At 37.5% G+C, this 21,308-nt stretch overlaps 3 protein-coding genes and 1 non-coding gene across 4 annotated transcripts; 1 reads left to right on the top strand and 3 right to left on the bottom strand.

The window, feature by feature from the left end:
- The first annotated feature begins 1,880 nt into the window (after positions 1–1,880).
- Positions 1,881–2,642, top strand: LOC145095321 (uncharacterized). Its single transcript, XM_079033223.1, has one exon. The coding sequence runs from the start codon at positions 1,881–1,883 to the stop codon at positions 2,640–2,642; it is 762 nt and encodes a 253-aa protein (XP_078889349.1).
- A 1,000-nt stretch (positions 2,643–3,642) lies between these two features.
- Positions 3,643–3,714, bottom strand: TRNAH-GUG (transfer RNA histidin (anticodon GUG)). The gene has a single exon. It is a non-coding gene; the product is annotated as a tRNA-His (tRNA).
- Positions 3,715–16,838: 13,124 nt separating this feature from the next.
- LOC145092441 (peptidyl-prolyl cis-trans isomerase-like) lies at positions 16,839–17,597 on the bottom strand. Its single transcript, XM_079030377.1, has one exon. It carries the CDS (start codon positions 17,529–17,531, stop codon positions 17,013–17,015), a length of 519 nt encoding a protein of 172 aa, XP_078886503.1. The 5' UTR covers positions 17,532–17,597; the 3' UTR covers positions 16,839–17,012.
- Positions 17,598–18,052: 455 nt separating this feature from the next.
- Positions 18,053–20,596, bottom strand: LOC145092440 (uncharacterized). The gene is made up of 2 exons (XM_079030376.1): positions 20,300–20,596; positions 18,053–19,887 (listed from the first exon to the last, which is right to left on the bottom strand). Exons 1-2 carry the CDS (start codon positions 20,466–20,468, stop codon positions 18,287–18,289), a joined length of 1,770 nt encoding a protein of 589 aa, XP_078886502.1. The 5' UTR covers positions 20,469–20,596; the 3' UTR covers positions 18,053–18,286.
- Positions 20,597–21,308: the final 712 nt, after the last annotated feature.

The raw sequence follows: 21,308 nt of genomic DNA, 5'->3' as shown, positions 1-21,308 counted from the left end.
ATGACGATGAGATCCCGGATGATATCCAAGAGATATCCCCACCACGATGACCGCCCGGACGCGACAAAGCGAGGCGCGCTGCAAGACATGCGGAGGAGGTGGAGACGAGAGCAAAAGATGCGGCGGAAATGAGAGCGAAATTCGACGAACATAATTTATTAATAAAAGAAAAAAATGAGTTGAAGCGTCGTCATTTGGAATTCCTGGAAAGGCAGGCACGGAAGAAGCATGAGCAAAAAGAGAGGGAACTAATGACACAACAGTTGTCAATTCTTCGGACAAAAGAGGAGGGTTTAGCGCCTGCTGATCTAGCGGTGCTACAAGCAATGAAGGAACAAATTAGGAAAAAATATTTGGGTTAATTAGGATTTGTGTGTGGTATTTAGTAGTGATTTCAATGGTATTTTAGTTATTAATTTAGGTTTAAAATTATGTTTTTTTAATTGTAATCGGATTTTAGATTTTAAATATTATGTCTTTTTTTTTTTGTTTTTAAAATCATATGTTTTATAAAAAAAATATATTAGTTATTAAAAAAACACAAAAACAAAAAAAAAAACAAAAACAAAAAAAGGTAAAAAAAACGAAATAGTAAAAAAAAATACAAAAATAAAAATATTTATTTTCAAAAAGTTGGTGTTACATCTTGTTGCATCTTGTTGTCCATTTCCTCACTTGGTGTTATAAAAACATTTGCTTATATGACATGTGAGGTAACACAACTTGGTATTGCACCTTGTTGCCCACACCCAATACTCTTAGTTTTCAACAAAATGACTAGTTTTCTTTTTCTCTCACAATATCACACTCTACAAATTAAACAAAAGTAATGATTTGATTTTTTTTTGTTCTGGTTCTTACAACTTTTTCCATGTGTCCTTTTTCATATGTATAAAACATGAAAGGGCAATACTAAGAGTAATCTATGTAATGAACCGAAAGTACATTGTTGCCAGTAAGGAAAAGAAAATACATTTCTATTAGTGATAGAAACTAAAGAAATTTGTCTAATTTTCATTTAGTTGGGATTGTTTTACATTGCTCTAAAAATATATTTTTCAAAGTATAATGATTATAAGTGAATAAAATGAAAGGAGGATGGTATGATAAGAAGTTATGTATGGCGTTTCTTGGATTTAGTTGTATTGGATGTGTAACCCCGTTGTCTTGTGCACCACTACATGTTGTTGCCTCCCATGCATAATTTTTGTCCGGATTAAATCTGAGCCTACCCACAAATTAAAGAAAAAGAATCACAAAAATGATAAGTAACAAACTCCGATGCTCCTGAAGTTGGATTTTGGCTTCTTAATATGGCCATAAAATACAGATAGTCTCTATTGTCCATTTTGAACATAAGCACATGGGTTGACTGGATTGGGCATGTCAATGGTGGCAATAAGATGTTGGATTAATCGGTTAAAAGAAAGTTTGTTTTATTTTAGGAAACTTGATATGGACTTGTTTTAGTTTTTGTGTTTGCTTAGGATTCAATTATGTCTAGTATAAATAGGGTACAAGTTTCAGATCAAGAATTTAGTGGTATCGTTTATTAGTAAAAGTTTAGTAGTCAGGCAATTTCCATTGTTCCATTTTTTCTTCTATTTTGTTGCACACCTATTCCAACTTAAATAAAACTTACACTTGGTATCAGAGCGGTTTCGTTGAAGGGGGTGTGATTCGAGGTTGATTAGAAGCAACCCGGTTTCTTTTAATCGGGTTTGGGAGAGACTAACTGGAGGCGCGGAGTAAACGAACGGGAAGACGTCAAAGCGGGTGACGGAAGACGGTAAAGGTGGTCGTGACTTTGTCTTGTTGTCCGGTGGAAGAGTGCTCTCGGAACAAGATTGATTAAAGAAGTCGGGGTTAAGAAGAAAAAGATGTCGTTGGTTAAAGAAGGAGGTTCGATGACGTATCAAGTTCCGGTTTTGACTCCAACGAATTATCCGGTGTGGGCGGTCAAAGTCAAGTCGATTATGGATGCACACGACATATGGGAGACGGTCGAACCAAAGGCGGGTGAAACATCGGATCAAAAAAAGTCAAAACAAGCTCTTTCTTTTTTGTTTCAAGCGATACCCGAAGACATGATATTGCAAATGGCGAGTTACACCGAACCAAAGAAAGTGTGGGATGGGCTGAAAACACGGTATTTGGGAGTGGATCCGGTGAGAATGGCTCGGTTTGCAACGTTAAAGAGAGAGCTTGAAAGTTTGCGCATGAAGGACGGTGAAACAGTCGATGATTTTGTGACAAAATTATCCGGTTTAGCTTCAAAAGCAAGGAGTCTTGGATATGAGCTTGAAGAAGGTGATTTGGTAAAAAGGTTACTAGATTCAATGTCTAAGTCGTTTCTTCAAATCGTGGCTTCAACAGAGCAATGTTTCGAGTTGGATTCAATGTTATTCAATGAAGCGGTTGGTAAATTGAAGGCATGCGAGGAGCGTATAAGAGGAACCGAGAAAGTGGAGGACACTCAAAGTGGGTTATTGTTGGCTAGTGAGGAAAAATCACATGTTTGTAAGCATTGTGGCAATGGACGTTCAAATTGGGATGACTTTGGACGTGACCGGGGAAGAGGTCGGGGGTCCGGGAGAAGTCGAGATGGTAATGAACGTGTCTGGGATAAAAAGTCACGTTAGATGTTACAAATGTGGTAAGCTTTGTCACTATAAAAACGAGTATCCTAAATGGAAAAAGGAAGAAGCGGATCTAATCGAAGAGGAATCGACAATGTTTTAAACGAGTGGCTTAACCGATTAAGGGGGTAATTGTTGGATTAATCGGTTAAAAGAAAGTTTGTTTTATTTTAGGAAACTTAATATGGACTTGTTTTAGTTTTTGTGTTTGTTTAGGATTCAATTATGTCCGGTATAAATAGGGTACAAGTTTCAGATCAAGAATTTAGTGGTCTCGTTTATTAGTAAAAGTTTAGTAGTCAAGCAATTTCCATTGTTCCGTTTTTTCTTTTATTTTGTTGCACACTTGTTCCAACTTAAATAAACTTACATAAGAAAGATTTATTATTATTATTATTATTATTATTATTATTATTATTATTATTTGTGTGTTTCATTTATAAATATAATAAACTCATTTTCTTACAAGAGGTTGATCTTGTTTTTTATTCAAACAACAAACAATTTAACATGCTCGTCTGTTAAAGAAACTAATAACAATACTTAAAATTTGTGACCAAGCAAAATATGATAACATAAAACTTAATTATATTAAAATAGCCATCCATGTGATACAACTTTTAATCATTTAACTAGCTTAATATTTTATATCATATTATTTAAGATTTATATAGAGTAGTGAAAACTAATAAGTTTGTCATTTTAGACTATTAAGAAAATATGAAACACATATTGGTAAAATGATATAACTATATTGTAAATTCTTTGCATTTAGATTTTATATAATGTTTAAACATTTTTTGTTTGAAAAGAACGTTCCAGTAATCAATGTAACCTGTAAATGAACCAAGATCAATTAATTTGACTCCCACAAAACCATTCGACCACATTTCTTCTAAATACCTATCAACAGATGTGTGTATTACATGCATTTCATTTCATGAAGTGCCCCTGTTTTTTTTTAACGGCTGACGGCTGAAAAAAGATTTGTATAGGTGATATATGTGGCTGCTGGGATTCGAGCCCAGGTCTCCACGGCCACAACGTGGAATTCTTACCACTAAACTACAGCCACAAGTTTTATTCACGCATTCATTAATTAACCAACAAAATAAATTTTAATTGCATTAGAGAAAATGAAATTAGATAAGAGAGTTGTTATTCTAATCGTCATTAATTTCCTTTGCTCCCTATCCTTTTCCACAATCATCTCCTTTGACCATCCCGACTTTAACTTCTTTTGGTTTGCAGTTTCGCTTCTCTTGTCAACGTTGTCATTTTCCTTAATCGGCTTCACGTACACTTCATTGCCTACACATTCCTCCTCAAGCGAAGACAATACTCAGCCCATGTTCCATGACATCTTCTCCTAAGCATTTCATACATATACCTATTAGGCATCATCACACGTAAAGTAGATTAAAAAACAATCATGAAACATTGGATAGTATGAAAACCGAACAAAAAGGTTGGTCCCGAGCATTTAAATATCTTAAAATACTTTAGACAAGCCAGAAAAAAGGTCCTTACCACTATTGTAAGTTTATATATATATATATATATATATATATATATATATATATATATATATAAGCATAACAGAACTTACAATTATTTATACTAGTGATCTACATCTCTTTAAATCTCTTAGTGTAATGTCACTTCATATCAACACCTGTGATATAAATAAACTGAGTGGGTCAGGTTCAGGTTGGGAAACCTGGTGAGCACATAGGGTTTTCAACCCACAATAATATAATTATTATTTTTAAACCTCAAACAATCAACCCAATTACCCATTCTCGTTATCCTCACATTACGTCCCTAAAACATCTAACACAAGGGACCTAGTCTAAGGACTATCATTGGGATGGACACTACTGCTAAGGGGATTCCTTGGCAATGAAAGTCCTAAAGGCAACCATATGGGGGATGGAGTACACCTGGTGAGCACACAGTTCATACAGTTCAAATAAACACACAGTTCGAATAAACACCTACAGGTTGCGAGCCTGCTAGTGTTCCACTGGACTGTCTAGAATAGTCCGTGGTCGTCATCTATACTCCGCTAGATGACTAGATCATCAAGAACATCTATAACGAGGCCTCTCATTATTTTATTTTGTCACACAGCAACTATTACATCTACCCATGTTTTACCCAACACATTTTGTAGATATAAAATACATATACAGTTTAAATCATTGAAAACATGTATAAAACATTCATCCAGCATAGATAGCAAGTATACAGATAATATACACACACAGCACGTAATTTATATAAAATAATTCATATCTATGTGTAAGCTAAAAGTAACTATGCACTCACTTGAAAGGTGATGACTCAGTACTCGGACAGTGCTTCGATGCTCTCAAAACGATTTTCCTTCGATAAAACCTAGTACGAATACCACTAGGGTTTAGTCTAACGATAACCGCGACAATTTAATTAGTCTAACTATTATTAAGCGTTAATAACACTCAATATAACTTATAATAATAGCTCAAATAATTATTTTAAGGACCTAATAACATTCCTATAATTATTTGAAAGCTATATAAAAAATTGCGTAAGCGTAGCACACTTACAGCGAATTTTATCGAAAACTGGAACTTAATTGGAGACGCGGGGCGTATGCGAGGACGACGTGTCGGCCATCCGAAGCGAGCCATGATCAGCAAGCGACGGTCAGGATTAAGCCACGTCAACGGATTTGCAACAGACTTCGCAATTTCATGCTTCAACTTTAAAAATTCGTGACTTTCGCATACGAGCTCCGTTTTCGACGTTCTTTATATCCATGCGAAGGCGGGAACGTACTCTACATCTTTCGTTTAGACTTCGTCGGCTAATTTTGACTCAATTTTAAATTTTATATTATTAACGGGCCGGGACAGGATTGGTCCGTTAAATCCTCATAACTTCTTCATCCGACGTCCGTTTTCGCCCATCTTTTTCTCGTTACGCTACTCTTAACGATATCTTCGATTCTCGTTTAGGTCGTGTCGGCTAAAAATCGCTCGATCTAATATTCAAATTTCGGGTTGTACACTGCTAATCCGAAACTTCGAAAAATCATAACTTCTTCATACGAAGTCAGATTTGGGCGTTCTTTTAATCGATGTTCTTAGCTTAACATATTCTACGACTTTCGTTTAGATTGCTAAGGCTAAATCTCTCTCTATCATAAATTCACTATTTACGCTTCCCGGTATCGTGCCGGTTCCGACGTGAAACTACGACGGGTCATAACTTCTTCGTTATAACTCGGATTTCGGCGTTCTTTATATGTACAGAAACCTTGTGACATATTCTACAACTTGGTTAAGATTATTTATTCTAAATAATCTTTTGTCGAAAAGTCGTTTTCGACCCGTATTTCCTCTAAATTGAGTAGCCCGGATTTGCGGGCGTTACATCTTATCAACTCGTCGAATTGACTCTGCAGACCGAAAACGGGAAAACCCGCTCCAACTCGTCACGTCGCCAGGGCAACTCGTCGAGTTTTCCTTTGTCTTAACATAATCAGTCCTTCCAGTCGAATCCAAACCTCCAAACTACGGATCCAGTCCCTTAAGACTAAAATACCATGTAAATTTGCAAACTTGATGTGCATGCAAGGCCTCAAAAGGATGAAGCACTAAAACTAAGGTTCATACAATGTTTAGGGCATGGAAGAGGGCCTAGGGCATGGAAGAGGGCCTAGACTAGGTAAAGGGCACAACTTTATGTCCATGAAGACCTAGAGGTGTCTAGATTTGGAACCATATCCTCATGACAAGTCCAAATCCGAGTATGACACCATTTGGCACCAAAAGTGACCATATACTTTCATAAGATGAGATCTAAGCAAATAGAGATCAAGGTAGCAAGTTTTTACCTCTAAATGGATGCTAACACCAGGTAGATGCCGGATCTAAAGCCCTCTCCTCACTTCAATCTCTTCAATCTTCAAGTTTCCTTCCAAAAAGCTCAAGATTCACTCTCCAAAGCTCACACACACTCAAGAAGGCACAAAGCGTAGCTAGGGTTTCTCTCTGGACAGTTAGGACAATGAGGGAGGCCACAAATGACCCATAAGTTCCTTAAATAAGGTACAAACCCCTGAAAATTAGGGTTTTCCTTTACAGTGTCTACTCGTCGAGTTGGGGATTTCCAACTCGTCAAGTAGACCCTAAGTCCCACGTCCAATATCGATCTCCACTCGACGATTTGGGCTCCCCAACTCGTCGAGTCCCAGTACAAAACCCTAAAAACTTGAAAATTAAATGATACCTGGAACAGGCGTTACAAAATGTGACCAAAACCCATTCAAGGCTAAGAATCCCAACCAAAGTCTCGATCTACAAGTTATATTGCTCATGGGACTCGGGAGAGTATAAAGTTGCGATCTTTATCACATCAATCCAACCAAACATCACTTATGGACCAAAATAAGCTAAATAAGCTAGATCTACAACCAAAGAATTATCAAGATGGAAACTTGAGGACTTACCAATGGTCTAGAGAGTAATTTCAAGGATGGGGGAGGAGTTGTTGCTTGATCTTTGGGCTAGCACCTTCTTCTTCCTTCAAAATGAAACCAAACACCACAAAAAGTTCAATGTCACACAAGGGAGGCTAGGGTTAGGGTTTCTGATCTTGAGAGGGTGATGGAGGCTAAAAGATCATGAAACCACTTGGGTTATGGTGACTTGGTAAGACATATGGAAGATATGATGGATAACCTATTGACTCATGTTCAAATACTGACACTACTTAGCCCTTGTGGCCATTGAGGTTTACTTGAAGTGACTCCAGGGCATGAGGCAAAGCCTCATGTTAGCAGCGGGGGATTAGTCGGTGCGCGAAAGCTGGCCTGGAAACCCTAGTTAGGGAAGTTCCATTTCCACAAAAATGTCCTTTATATAGGGCCTAAAGCCCTGGGATTAGGGTTTTTCCAAAATCGGTTGTCACGCCGTGCCACCCATTGTCACGCCGTGGCGGGTCATTTAAATTCGTGGTCAAGAGAAATAACGCCACGCCATGGTGAAGCCTCACCACGTTGTAGCCGCCCAAAAATAAAATTATGAAAACTAAATGAATAGACGCATGCCATAAACGGGTGTCACATTTAATCCCAAATCCACATAAAAACCACCATAGTAAAATCCTTGTTAAAATATTAACCATAATGTATCTTGTAACTAGATAAAAAAATCATAAAGCTAGTATAAAACCGTTAAAAAGTCTCAAATTCAGTAGTTATTCCACGTAATGTTTAACAAAATGTTTAAAAGAGATGCCAATCATATGAAACCATAAAAATTACTTGATGGGATCAATCACTGGATAGTGATTTCAGATGGAGTAGTGTCTACCTGGTTTTATCCTCCCTTCTTGATGCCCCAGTTCCTAGTTGAATTTCTACCGAATTGTTTTGATGGCTAGTAGTTACGGTGCTTGATGTTTTTCCTTCTTACATATTGATTGATGTTATTTTATTTTATTATTTTTGTGTGTATATGTGTTTGATGCTGTTCTTTCATAAAAATTTTATAATTCCATAAAAACTGAACTTGTAGTAATGTGACACTTAGAATAAAAAAATAATAAAAAATAAGAAAAAAATAAAGTAAAAAAATTTCTTGGTTATCATACTTGTAAAAAGAAAAGGTAGATCTAACTTGTTTAAAAGATAAAACAAGTACTCAACTCACTTCAATCAGTACTACTTACCTCACCGGTGACTTGACCCATAACACGAACAATTTCTTACACCAACAACACCATATTTCAAATCTCTTAAAAATGAAAAAATTTCGACAACTAGAGATGCAAACCAATTTGTTGTAGGGACATCAAACATGTACTTACTCTTCATTTCTAGACAACCCTTGTAAAGACCATACTCGATGCATGCATGCACACTACACCTTTACAGTTAGATCATCTCTAACCCATCTATATTTTCCCCCATAAATTGAGTAAAAAATAAGGTATAGTCTTTTATCTCCAACCCTACTCCATTTTCTATCCTATTTTTTACCTCAAAAAGTATATTTCTAGAATATTACATTTTTATAACTTATATATATTGTCTAATACACTCATCTACTAATTAGATTTTAACATATATATATATATATATATATATATATATATATATATATATATATATATATATATATATATATATATATATCATATTTTTTCATTACAAAAATATTACAAGTTATATTATCATAAATAAAATGTTTATATATAATAAATTTAAATTAGTTATTACTTTATTATAAATAGTTATTAAATGAATAAGATTATATATATATATATATATATATATATATATATATATATATATATATATATAGATCACGATCCTATTTGATTACTATATTTTATAAATTATTTTACCGTGTTTCAAGTCGTTAATATATTTAATTTTTTTATATGAATTCGATAAAAAAATATTAAACTCTATATTTATGATTAAGTAATATAAATTAGTATATAACATAATAGGGGAAAATATGAGTTTGTGGGTGGGTTGGAGATGTCTTACATAGTTGTATTTAGAAAGAACGAAGATGTATTAAGGGCCTACGAATTCCCTCACGCACCAGCCATTCCACATCAACGGAGGCGTGTTCCAACAATTGTTTATTTTAGAGCATTGGGTGTGGACAACAAGATGCAACACCAAGTTGTGTCACCTCACATGTCACATAAGCAAATGTTGTTATAACACCAAGTTGGGAAATGGTTTGCTTGTTATAACACCAACTTTTTGAGAATAAATATGTTTTATTTTTTTTTTCGAATTTGGTTTTTTTTTCCTTGTTTGTTTTTTTTTTACTTTTTACGTTTTTTTAATCACTAAAATGAATTTATAAAACATAAAATTAAAAAAAAAAAAAAAAAGGACATAATATTTAAAATCTAAAATTACGATTGCAATTTAAGAAAAAAAACATAATTTTAAACCTAAAATCATAACTAAAATATCATTCAAATTACTCCTAAAACCACACAACAATACTACTAATTCAACAATACTCCTAAAATACCATTCAAATGACTCCTAAAATCCTAATTAACTCAAATACGTCTTTATAATTTGTTCATTCATTGCTTGTAGAACCGCTAGATCCTTAGGCGCCAAACTCTCCTCGTTCGTCTGAAGAATTGACAACTGATGTGTCGTTAGTTCTCTCTTTTTTGCTTATGCTTCTCCCGTGTCTGCTTTTCTAGGAACTCCAAATGACGACGTTTCAAGTCATTTTTTTCTTTTATTAATAAATTGTGCTCGTCGAATTTCGCTCTCATTTTCGCCGCCTCTTTTGCTTTCGCCTCAACCTCCTCCGCATGCCTTGCAGCGCGCCTCACTTTGTCGCGTCCGAGCAGTCGTCGTGGTGGGGATATCTCCCCGGTATCATCCGAGATCTCATCGGTGTCGACGTTTAGGTCGATGTGAGTCCGTGCGTCCGACACGTCAACCGAGCTCGAATTGCGAGACCTTTTGGATTGAACCTTCGACGATGTAGGCGTTTTATTCCACTTGGGATCCGCCCTCAACAACTCCCATGATTTTTCAAACTCGAAAACATGTCCTATTTCTAGACCTGGCAATTTCATACACGACACGATTTACACGATACGAGTTTTCCGTGTATGTGTTTTAGAAATTCGTGTTTCGTGTCTATTCGTGTCTGACACGTATTTTAAATTCGTGTTCGTGTCTTACACGTGTCAAACACGAATTTACCTGTTTAGACAAGTATAAGACACGATAAAATTCGTGTTGACACGTGACACATACAAACACGTATAAACACATATATATATATATTTTAGGGTTAAATTTTATATGTATAAAATAATAGGGACCGATTACGTAAAACATAAAATCATGTTTATTTGCATGTTATTGTCATCCTAGCTAAAATGACATTAAAATCATGTTTATTCGTGTATTCGTGTAACACGGTTAAAAAACGTGTCTATTCATGTCGTGTCACGTGTCACAAGGATTTTTTACGTGTCGTGTTCGTGTTTGACACCCCAAACACGTTTTATAATTCGTGTCGTGTCGTGTTCGTGTTTACCAAATTTGTGTCGTGTAAATTCGTGTCTGACACGAATACACGACACGCAAACACAGATTGTCAGTTCTACCTATTTCGACCCGATATTGTTCTTTTGCAGATTTGAACAAATCAGAGTCGTTGGTTCCGCTTTACTGTTGCGCTCAAGCCGGTTATAAATACCGTTGAATTTGTTGCACCGTTTAGTTATTTGACTCCATTTGTTGCTCAACATGTCATTGTTGCGATACATATTTTTCTTCAAATTAGCGCGAAACTTGTCGCGCACCCCCCCCCCCAATAAGCTCATTTCCTCATTCCATTTCTGCAGAGTTCATCTTTTGAAGTAGTACAGCATGCCACCGTCAAAGTATATTCCTCCTCCGGTGTCCACCATTGTGGAACGTCTGCATTTTCCGTTTCAACCGCTATCGATTTTTCTTTCGTTTTTTCTTTCCTTTTCCCTCTCCTGCTACCTCCCGCTTGTAGATGGTAGTTGGGTGGTTGTTTGTTGCATCGAAGCAAAAGTAGGGAAAAGGTTTTGTTGTAAATTTGGGTTTTGATCAACTAGATTTTGTTGAAGGCAAGGTGAGTTGGGAAATTGCAGTTGTGATGAAGCGGGATTGAAGCGGCGCCTTAGTATAAGATTTGTGGTGATCCTTGATACGATAAATAGTTTAAATAATTTTCGTAACCCGCAAATCCGAGAGACGAGGTTGTGTTTGGTTGTGTGTTTGGGTTTGATGATGGAAGGGGACGTTTGGGTTTTGCTCCATGTTTTGATTAAGAAAGTATAAAATATAAAGAGAAAGAGATGAATAATAAAAAAAAATTAAATTAAAATGAGTATTTATATAAAGTTAAAAGGGTAAATTTTTAATTTTTTTTATTTTAAATTTTGACCGTTTGCAACAGTCACATACCCAACGTATACATTTTTCGCTGTTTCAAGACGTCATAACAGGCATGAAAACTGCCTTAACGAGATGAAACGAGAAAGGGGTTCCCTGTTAGGATGCCGTAATGGCGGTCCAGGTGAGCCCATTGTTGGCGAGAGCAATTCTAGGAGAAGATAAGTCATACATTTGCAGATAATTGTTGTAGTTGTTCCAGATCCTATAGCTACGGCTAATTAGTTGTTAGCTTAGTAGAAATCTCTTGTATAAATGTATTCTCCTATAACCTAATTTGTGCATATGAAGAACGGAATTTCTTCCAACTATCTCTGGTATTCTTTTTCACATGGTATCAGAGCATACCTAATCCATTCGTACAATCTATTGAAACCCTCCTAACCATACCGAATTCGTAGAACATGAATGACAAAGCAGGAACTTCAAACCCTCCTCAAGTCATCATTCACACTGATGCACCGTTTCCCACTGGAGGAGTTATTCTCGATGACTCGAACTGTCACCTATGGTCGCAATTAATGGAGATGAGAATTGAAGCTCGAAACAAGTCTGGCTACATCACGGGCAAAACAACGAAACCCATAGAAGGAGAGAAGGAGATTGAAACCTGGCTGATCGAAAGTAACAAAGTCAAAAGTTGGTTGGTTGATTGATTCGATGTCCCCGTCGCTCATTCACTGGTTCATACGCCTCCAGACTGCAGCAGAAATTTGGGAAGCTGTATCCCAAACTTTTTACGATGGGTCTGATGAAACCCAATTGTTTGAATTGAACAGGAAATCATTCAACACCCGACAAAATGGACGTCCCCTGGCAACATACTACAACGAACTCATAAGCATATTTCAAGAAATTGATGCTCGTTTAACTACTCAAAAAGATACCGTGGATGAAGCTGTCTCTGCAAACAAAGCCATGTCATGATTCAGGGTCCATATTTTTCTGGCAGGATTGGACTCAGAATTCAACCAGGCACAAAGTGAAGTATTGAGGAAGGATCCACCATTAAGTTTGGAAGCATGTTACGCCTACATACGAAAGGATCGAAATCAAAGACAAACTATGGAAGAAAAGGTACCTGAGCCTGATGGTATGGTTCATTTGGCTACTCAAAATCGGCCTAAAAAGGAAGAACCTCAAACAACAAAAACACATTTTCGTGTACCCACTGTGGCGAAGATGGACATTCTAAACTCAAATGCTACGAGATTATCGATTACCCAGATTGGTGGGACTTTACAAAGAAGCCAAGGAAGAAAATCAGTCAAGCCACAATAGCCACTACAGCCCCTGCCAATGAAACGAATATCCCAGTTACTGCTCACACATCCACTGGTATGTACCCACATAATTTTACAATGAATGATACTTGGATTATAGATATAGGGCCACTGATCACATGGTTAACGATTTGTCTAAGTTAGCCACTTCACATGTTCCAAAACAACAAAAAATACACACTGCAAATGGTGATGTGGCACAGGTAACTGGTGAAGGTCCAGTTAGATTGACAAGGTCTATGGATCTCGATAAAGTTCTTGTGGTTCCATCCCTATCCTCGAATTTATTATCAGTTAGACAGATTACAGAAGCTTTGAATTGTTACATGATTTTTTGGCCAAATGAATGTGTATTTCAGGATATAGTGACTCATCGGATTCTTGGTTTTGGTACTAGACGTGGACGATTGTACTACCTTGAAGAGAATCATGAAAGTCAAGCCTTGAATACCGAAGTGAAGCAAGCAAATAAACCCATGGCATGGTTATGGCACAGGAGATTATGGCATTTGTCTTTTACTTATCTTAGGAAGTTGAAACCTGGTTTATTGTTAAATGTAATGGATCATGAGTTTAAGTGTGGTGTGTGTGAGTTAGCCAAAAGCAAACAGATCTCATATAGTTCTAGTGATAATAAATCTTCTATTCCATTTATGGTAATCCACTCTGATGTATGGGGGCCCACAAAAGTGCGTACACCAAATGGTGCCCAATACTTTGTTACTTTTATTGACGAATGAACAAGAATGATTTGGGTATCTATTATGAATACTAAAGATGAGGTTTTCCAGGTCTTTCAAGAATTGCATCATACAGTGAAAACCTTTTATCAAAAAGAAATCCGAATACTTCAATCGGATGACGGAGGCGAATACATAAACCACAGGATGCATCAATTCTGTAAAGATATTCGACACCAAACCTCATGCACAAAAACACCGCAGCAAAATGGCTTAGCCGAGAGAAGGAACAAACAAATACTCGAAATTGTAAGGGCTTCCTTGTTTGACATGAAAGTACCTCAGAAATTCTGGGGAGAAGCGGTTAGATCAGCAGCTTACCTAATGAATAGAACACCATCAAGTGTTATTGAATTTAAAACTCCATTAGGAAAGTTACAAGAGCTCACAAATTTGCTTATACATAATGAACTGGAACCTCGGGTGTTTGGTTGCAGTGCGTATGTTCACCAAAATATTGGTAAACTTCAACCACGAGCTGTTAAATGTATGTTTATTAGATATGCAGAAAAAAAAAGGGTATAGATGTTACAATCCCAAGACTGGTACAGTGCATGTAACTCGGAATGTTGCATTCCATGAGTTTGAACCCTACTTTGGAGATGTGTCTCCGCATCTGGGGAGAGTATAGATGAAGCGAACACACATCAAAGAAGGGTAGACGTAGATGAGCTCACGATAGATACTCCAGGAGAAAACTTAATCGAAGAAGTAGAGGAAAGAGTGCAAGATAGTACAACCACAGAAGAGGAAGGAGTGCAAGATACTACAACCACCACCATGCCTGAATCATCACAAGAAGATACAAATGATAACAATAATGAAGTTTTTGTTGATAATGTTGTACAGGAAACCGAAACAGAAAGGGCATCAAGATTGCCTCCTCGTATCAATAGAGGAGTACCGAAGAAACAATATGAACCCGATGTGAGAGCAAAGTCAAAGTACCCAATCAGTAACTTTGTTTCGCAACAGAAATTAGCAAGCTCACATGCCCTGATGGTGAAGGAATTGTCAACTGTCGCTATTCCTACGAACATACAAGAAGCATTGAAAGACCCCAAGTGGAAAACTATTGTGAACAACGAAATGGAGGCATTACAAAGAAATGATACGTGGGACCTCGTGGAACTCCCTCCGGGAAAGAAGACGGTGGGATGCAGGTTTATATTCACAATAAAGCTGGATGAAAAAGGGTACATAGATCGATATAAAGCACGACTTGTGGCGAAGGGTTATATGCAGAAATACGGCATTGATTATGGGGATACATTCGCACCTATCGCAAAAATGAATACGATCAGAATTTTAATATCAATCGCAGCAAATGAGGATTGGCCACTTAAGCAATTTGATGTGAAAAACGCCTTCCTAAATGGGTGTTTGGAAGATGAAGTTTATATGGATTTGCCTCCAGGAATAAACTATAATGGGATAGTGTGTAAGCTCAAGAAGGCATTGTATGGTTTGAAACAGTCACCTCGAGCATGGTTTGGACATTTTTCTAATTTTATGAAGAAACTAGGGTATAAACAGAGTGATGCCGATCACACTCTATTTGTGAAGAACACCGGAAAAATTATAGCCTTAATTGTGTATGTAGATGATATGGTAGTCACCGGAAACGATCCTCATGAAATAAACAAACTCCTATCACTTCTTGAGAAGGAATTTGAGCTTAAGGACCTCGGGCCACTAAAGTATTTCCTTGGAATCGAAGTAGCAAGATCTAAAAATGGAATCTCTATTTGTCAGAGAAAATATGTTCTGGATCTTCTCACTGAAACTGGTATGTTGAGCTGTAAGCCGGTAGACATACCAATAGAAGTAAATCACAAACTCTCTAGTTCATCAGAACAAGTCCCGGCAAATAAAGAAAGGTACCAAAAGCTAGTCGGGAAGTTAATTTATTTATCTCATACAAGACCGGATATTGCCTATGCAGTAAGTGTAGTTAGCCGGTTTATGCAATCACCAAGTGAAGACCATATGAATGCAGTGTATCGAATTCTGAAGTACCTCAAGTCTTCTCCAGGAAAAGGCTTGCTTTTTGGAAAAAAATAAAGGCAGTGGTGTATTTGGTTACTCAGATGCAGACTGGGCAAGAGATAGAAATGATGGAAAATCTACATCCGATTACTTCACGTTTGTTGGCGGAAATCTCACTACCTGGCGAAGTAAGAAACAAAAGGTTGTGGCAAGGTCCAGTGTTGAGGCTGAATTTAAAGGGATGGTGCATGGTATTTGTGAGTTGCTTTGGATAAAAAGGATTCTGCATGGTCTTGGAATTGAACAAAGATTTCCAATGAAGTTGTATTGCGATAATGAAGCTGCAGTGAAGATTGCAACCAATCCAGTGCAACATTATAGGACGAAGCATGTTGAGATTGACAGACATTTCATAAAGGATCATTTTGAAAGAAAGACTGTAGAACTTCCACATGTTGCCTCGAGTGACCAGCTAGCGGATATGCTAACTAAAGCGGTGTGTGGAAGATCATTCCATTGCTCTCTTAGCAAGCTGTGAATGTTTACATTTTCCATCTTGAGGGGGAGTGTTGGCGAGAGCAATTCTAAGAGAAGATAAGTCATATATTTGCAGATAATTGTTGTAGTTGTTCCAGATCCTATAGTTACGGCTAATTAGTTGTTAGTTTAGTAGAACTCTCTTGTATAAATGTATTCTCCTATAACCTAATTTGTGCATATGAAGAACAGAAATTTCTTCCAACTATCTCCGGTATTCTTTTTCACACCCATACCGAGCAAATTGATACCCATAACGCATACACTTAAAGGGCGTCTAAATGCTCACTCACAACCTCGGCTTTGAAACTATTCAGCTCTTTGGAATCAGTTGTCATCATTGCTACAGCCTTCTTCTCCATTTGGTAAACAGCTTCCACTTTCTTTTGCTCAAGAAGAACAATCTTCTCCTATCATACGATTCAACTTAGCATTCTCCTTCTCAGCTAACTCCAAATTACTAACCAGGACATGGTTACATTGATTTAAAGCGTGCCACTCCAAAGTCTGCGCCTCAGTTGCGAGAATATTTGCAGTGTTGATGATTTGGAATTGTCAAGAACATGTGGGAGGGTAATTCTGTCATGGTAACTTTTTTTTTTTTTTAGATATATGAAAGCCATCATGGAATACAAAGGATTTGTACAAAATCTCTGGTCAAACAAAGGAATTGGAAAACTTAATTTTATTTAGTACCAAGTAGTTCATATCATTAACCATCAACTTAGATATAAACCCTTAACACAACCAGTACAAAACCCTAGATAACACCACCATGATAGTCGATACGATGGACACAATTAAATCAAAATTGAGAAATTAAAAACAGGAAATAGATATGAATCTAAGAAAGTTGACCACAATCGGCAATAACGACGGGCTTAGAGGTGGTTCCGCTTCCAGATCCAACCTTCTCGATCGCCCTTACTACGTCCATTCCTTCAACAACCTCTCCGAACACGACGTGTTTTCCATCGAGCCACTCGGTTTTCTCCGTACAGATGAAGAACTGAGATCCGTTGGTATTCGGACCGGCATTGGCCATGGAGAGGATTCCCGGACCGGTGTGCTTCTTTTTGAAATTCTCGTCGGCGAATTTGTTACCATAGATGGACTCACCGCCGGTGCCGTTACCTCTGGTGAAATCACCGCCCTGGCACATGAAATTGGGGATCACACGGTGGAATGACGATCCTTTGTAATGCAGATTTTTGCCGGAAGTACCGGTTCCTTTCTCACCGGTGCAGAGTGCACGGAAGTTCTCTGCTGTTTTTGGAGTTGTGTCAGCGAACAGCTCCATCACAATCCTGCCGGCCGGTGAACCGCCGACGGTCATATCGAAGAAAACCCTAGGATTTGCCATTGTTGATTTTGCCCTTAATTACTTTCACCGCGTTTCTACACTTTTAGACACAGTAAAAAACATAAGGTGTAATTATATAGTCGACTGTGACGATAGATCAACTCAGCAAGTGAATCTCAATTGTTCGTATGGACACGTGGCAGCATCGTGCGGTTACCTTTATGTAGGAGGGGTTTGTTGAACTTGGATTGTATATTAGGACTTATTTACGATTTTGCCCTTTACGTGTTATAATGCACGTGTTATAATATATATTTTTTTGTATATATTTGTAATTGGTGGTAGTTTACGTATTACTTCTAATTAGCTATATTACACTTTCTTCCCCAATTTTCAAGGCACAATTGAAAGTTTCAAGCTTTGGCCATCTCGAATTCTTCTCTATTGATCAAATTGCTACCGGATGTCATGGCTTTTGATATCACAACTCTTATTGTTACGCAAGCAATCAATTAAAAGCAATAAAAAATGGCATTGAAAATTAACGTGAAAAAGGCTTACAATACACTCGTAGACACAACTTTAAATAATAACTTCTTTTAGTTAAAAAGTACAATTATTGATTCAATCGATACAATATAAATGCAAACTTGAAACTTTACAAACCCCATTGAATATCTTCACATGATACACATTCATGCACAAACGAAATCCTAATCGCTTTGCCGGATCTATCAATCTCTATGCATAATCTTCTCAAATTGTTTCCAATCATGAAGTCTTTATTTGTTTGTTGATAGCATGCAAAGTCTTAATTAAGGATGAGAGTACTTAGGAGGTAGGGGAGGAATGGGATGATGAAAATATTTTGGAGGAATGGTGGGCAAATGATGATGATTTCCTAGGATGGGGTGATGATGGAAATACTTTGGAGGAATGGTGGGCAAAGGAGGAAGCTTTGGGAGAGAAAATGGTGGGCAAGGTTTCTTTGGTGAAGGTGGGTCTATTACCGGAGGCAATGGTGATTTTGGTGTTGGATTGTAATCTGGAACAGGAGAAGGATTATAAACAGGCGGTTTTGGCTCCGGTTTGTAAACTGGAACTGGAGAAGGCTTGTAGACTGGCGGCTCTGGCTTAGGTTTGTAAATAGGAACGGGAGCAGGCTTGTAGACAGGTGGCTCTGGTTTTGGTTTTGGGTCACAAGGAGGCTTGACAACCGGTGGCTCCGGCTTTGGCTTGTAAACTGGAACAGGGGCAGGTTTGTAGACCGGTGGCTCAGGCTTTGGCTTATAAACTGGAACAGGGGAAGGTTTGTAGACTGGCGGCTTTGGCTTTGGTTTGTAAACTGGAACCGGAACCGGAGCAGGCTTGTAAACCGGTGGCTCTGGTTTTGGCTTGTAAACTGGAACCGGAGCCGGTTTGTAGACTGGCGGCTTTGGCTTTGGCTTGTAAACCGGAACTGGAGCAGGCTTGTAAACGGGTGGCTTTGGCTTTGGTTTGTAAACTGGAACGGGAGCAGGCTTATAAACAGGCGGTTTTGGTTTTGGCTTATAAACTGGAATGGGAGCAGGCTTGTAAACTGGAGGCTCTGGCTTTGGCTTTGGTTTGTAAACTGGAATGGGAGAAGGCTTGTAGACTGGTGGCTTTGGCTTTGGCTTATAAACCGGAATGGGAGCAGGCTTGTAGACTGGAGGCTCTGGATTTGGCTTTGGCTTGTAAACTGGGACGGGAGCAGGCTTGTAGACTGGCGGCTTTGGCTTTGGCTTATAAACCGGAATGGGAGCAGGTTTGTAGACAGGTGGCTGTGGCTTTGGTTTTGGGTCACAAGGAGGCTTGACTACTGGTGGTTCTGGCTTTGGTGTTGGTGTGTAAACAGGAGGAGGATTGTAAACTGGTGGTGGTTCAACAACCGGAGGAGGATTGTATACTGGAACAGGGGGAGTCTCAACAACCGGTGGGTCATAAACAGGAGTAGGTGATGGTGTGTTTGGTGGAAATGGGAATGATGGATAAACCTTTGGTGGAAATTGAGGAAGAGGAAAATGGTGGCCAAACCATGGGTGCGTTTTGGGCAAAGGTGGCAGTGTTGGTAGAGGAGGATACTTAAAATAAGGCCAGAAGAATTTAGAAGTGCACACAGCTGATGAGAATTTAAGTTTTCCGACAGGTTGGAAGGTGTGTTTTTGCTCGGATTTTGACAGGAAAGTGATCTTGGTGGCTTCTAAACCATCATGAACTGCACATGGTTTATTTGCTGCATTGTGAAGTTGCGCATAACATTCTTCTGTCAACTTCCCATCTTTTAAGATCTCTTGAGGAAGAGAGATCTTGAAGTTCCCTTCACCATCGAGCTCTCCCACGCCTTTTGTTTTGAGCTTCCCGTTCTCAAGCTTGCAGTCAACCGTTACTTTAAGCCCTGAACAAAACCAAATATATACACTTTTACTATCATTTTATCTAATCAAATAAAGGGTTAAATGAAGTTAAAATCGTATTTTCATTAATTTGTTTATTATAAAACAATTTTCATTGTTATATGCTATAAGTAGATAGCTTTTTCAAAGTACTATGCTCTAATAAGAAAAGAAATTGGAAGTAGAATGCAGTAACCAAATGGAATTTTGAAAGGGAATGCATGCTTTAATAAGAAAAAAAAAATGAAACTACGATGCTACAATAGACAAATAAGTGAAACTAATTTTGCTATTTCTTGCATCTAGCACTTAATTTTACAAGTCCAATTGTTTGCCTCCATTGCATAACATTTTGATTCAGAAAAACATTAATTTGTACTGTAACTCTAGCAGCAATGAGTAATTAAAGAATACCTGATAAAGCATGGGTGCTCTTGATATTAATGTCCTTACAATCAGCACATTCTCCAATCCCAACTACCTCCACAACCTTGTCATAACCATAACAAAAATTCCCTGAAAAAACTAAAATCAGCAAGAATCCCAAAAGGGTTTCAGGCCTACAGACTGAATAAACCTGCATTACTTTATTATAGGCACATAAGAATATAAGATAGAGTGATAGGGTTTCTAAAAAAGTCTCAGTTTTGAGTGAGTACTTAGATCAGTTACTAGTAATGTGTATATATAATGAGTGTTGAGTACAGTTTGGCAATGGAGGCTGCTAGCTGCCGACATTGCTAAAGATATGAACAAGATCACATGAGAGTAAGGGACCCATATATGAATGAGGGATGAAGAAGAAATAAAAAAAAAAATGTAATGTACCATTATTTTCATTGATTGAGCTCTCAACTGCACCACATCCTTAGCTTCGCTAACATGCAAATCAGTAAATGTGGCATCTTCACCTACTAAAAGCTTCTCATTAATACCTCAATTTTTTTTTTCTTTTCTAAAGCTCATGTAGACTCTTTTCAAACAGTTGTCAACTTCGAAATGGTAGATCCAGAAACCCACCATGCATGGACTCCATAGCTGCGAGTATAGAGTTACAAAATTGGTAGTTGAAATTTTTAGGAAAAAAAAATACAAATTTGATATATATTTCCTAAATCTTGTTAGACTTCTGCGGATCAAAATGATTGCATGGTTGGTTACAGATTTTGGTAATCTAAAGATTTTTTTTTTCTTTGGAAACCCTTTCAAAGGACTTTTAAGGTAGACAGGTTTTATCAAACAGTTAACAGGTATGTATGGTGCATTCAATCCACTGATAATAACTTTTTATCTAAAAAGGTTATGAGTTCTTTGACAAAGATATCCTTGTTTAAGATAATTAATGTGATTGATCTCTAATCCTTTTTAAGGGTCGGTGTGACCTTTCAAATACTGTTAAGGGTTAAACTGTTAAAGAACCATG

Source organism: Lactuca serriola, chromosome 3 (assembly GCF_051521515.1).
Source record: "Lactuca serriola cultivar US96UC23 chromosome 3, Lser_US96UC23_V15, whole genome shotgun sequence".
Classification (NCBI taxonomy): domain Eukaryota; kingdom Viridiplantae; phylum Streptophyta; class Magnoliopsida; order Asterales; family Asteraceae; genus Lactuca; species Lactuca serriola.
This window is presented reverse-complemented; position numbering and strand designations above follow the sequence as displayed.

What these genes read in the sequence shown, in the direction of transcription:
- LOC145092440 (XM_079030376.1), bottom strand. Translation starts at nt 20,468, where the DNA reads ATGCAGGTTTATTCAGTCTGTAGGCCTGAAACCCTTTTGGGATTCTTG. An exon ending in GAGCACCCATGCTTTATCAG is followed by an intron (nt 19,888 to 20,299) that starts GTATTCTTTAAT and finishes GGTTTTGTTCAG; the next exon opens with GGCTTAAAGTAACGGTTGAC.
- LOC145092441 (XM_079030377.1), bottom strand. Translation starts at nt 17,531, where the DNA reads ATGGCAAATCCTAGGGTTTTCTTCGATATGACCGTCGGCGGTTCACCG.
- LOC145095321 (XM_079033223.1), top strand. Translation starts at nt 1,881, where the DNA reads ATGTCGTTGGTTAAAGAAGGAGGTTCGATGACGTATCAAGTTCCGGTT.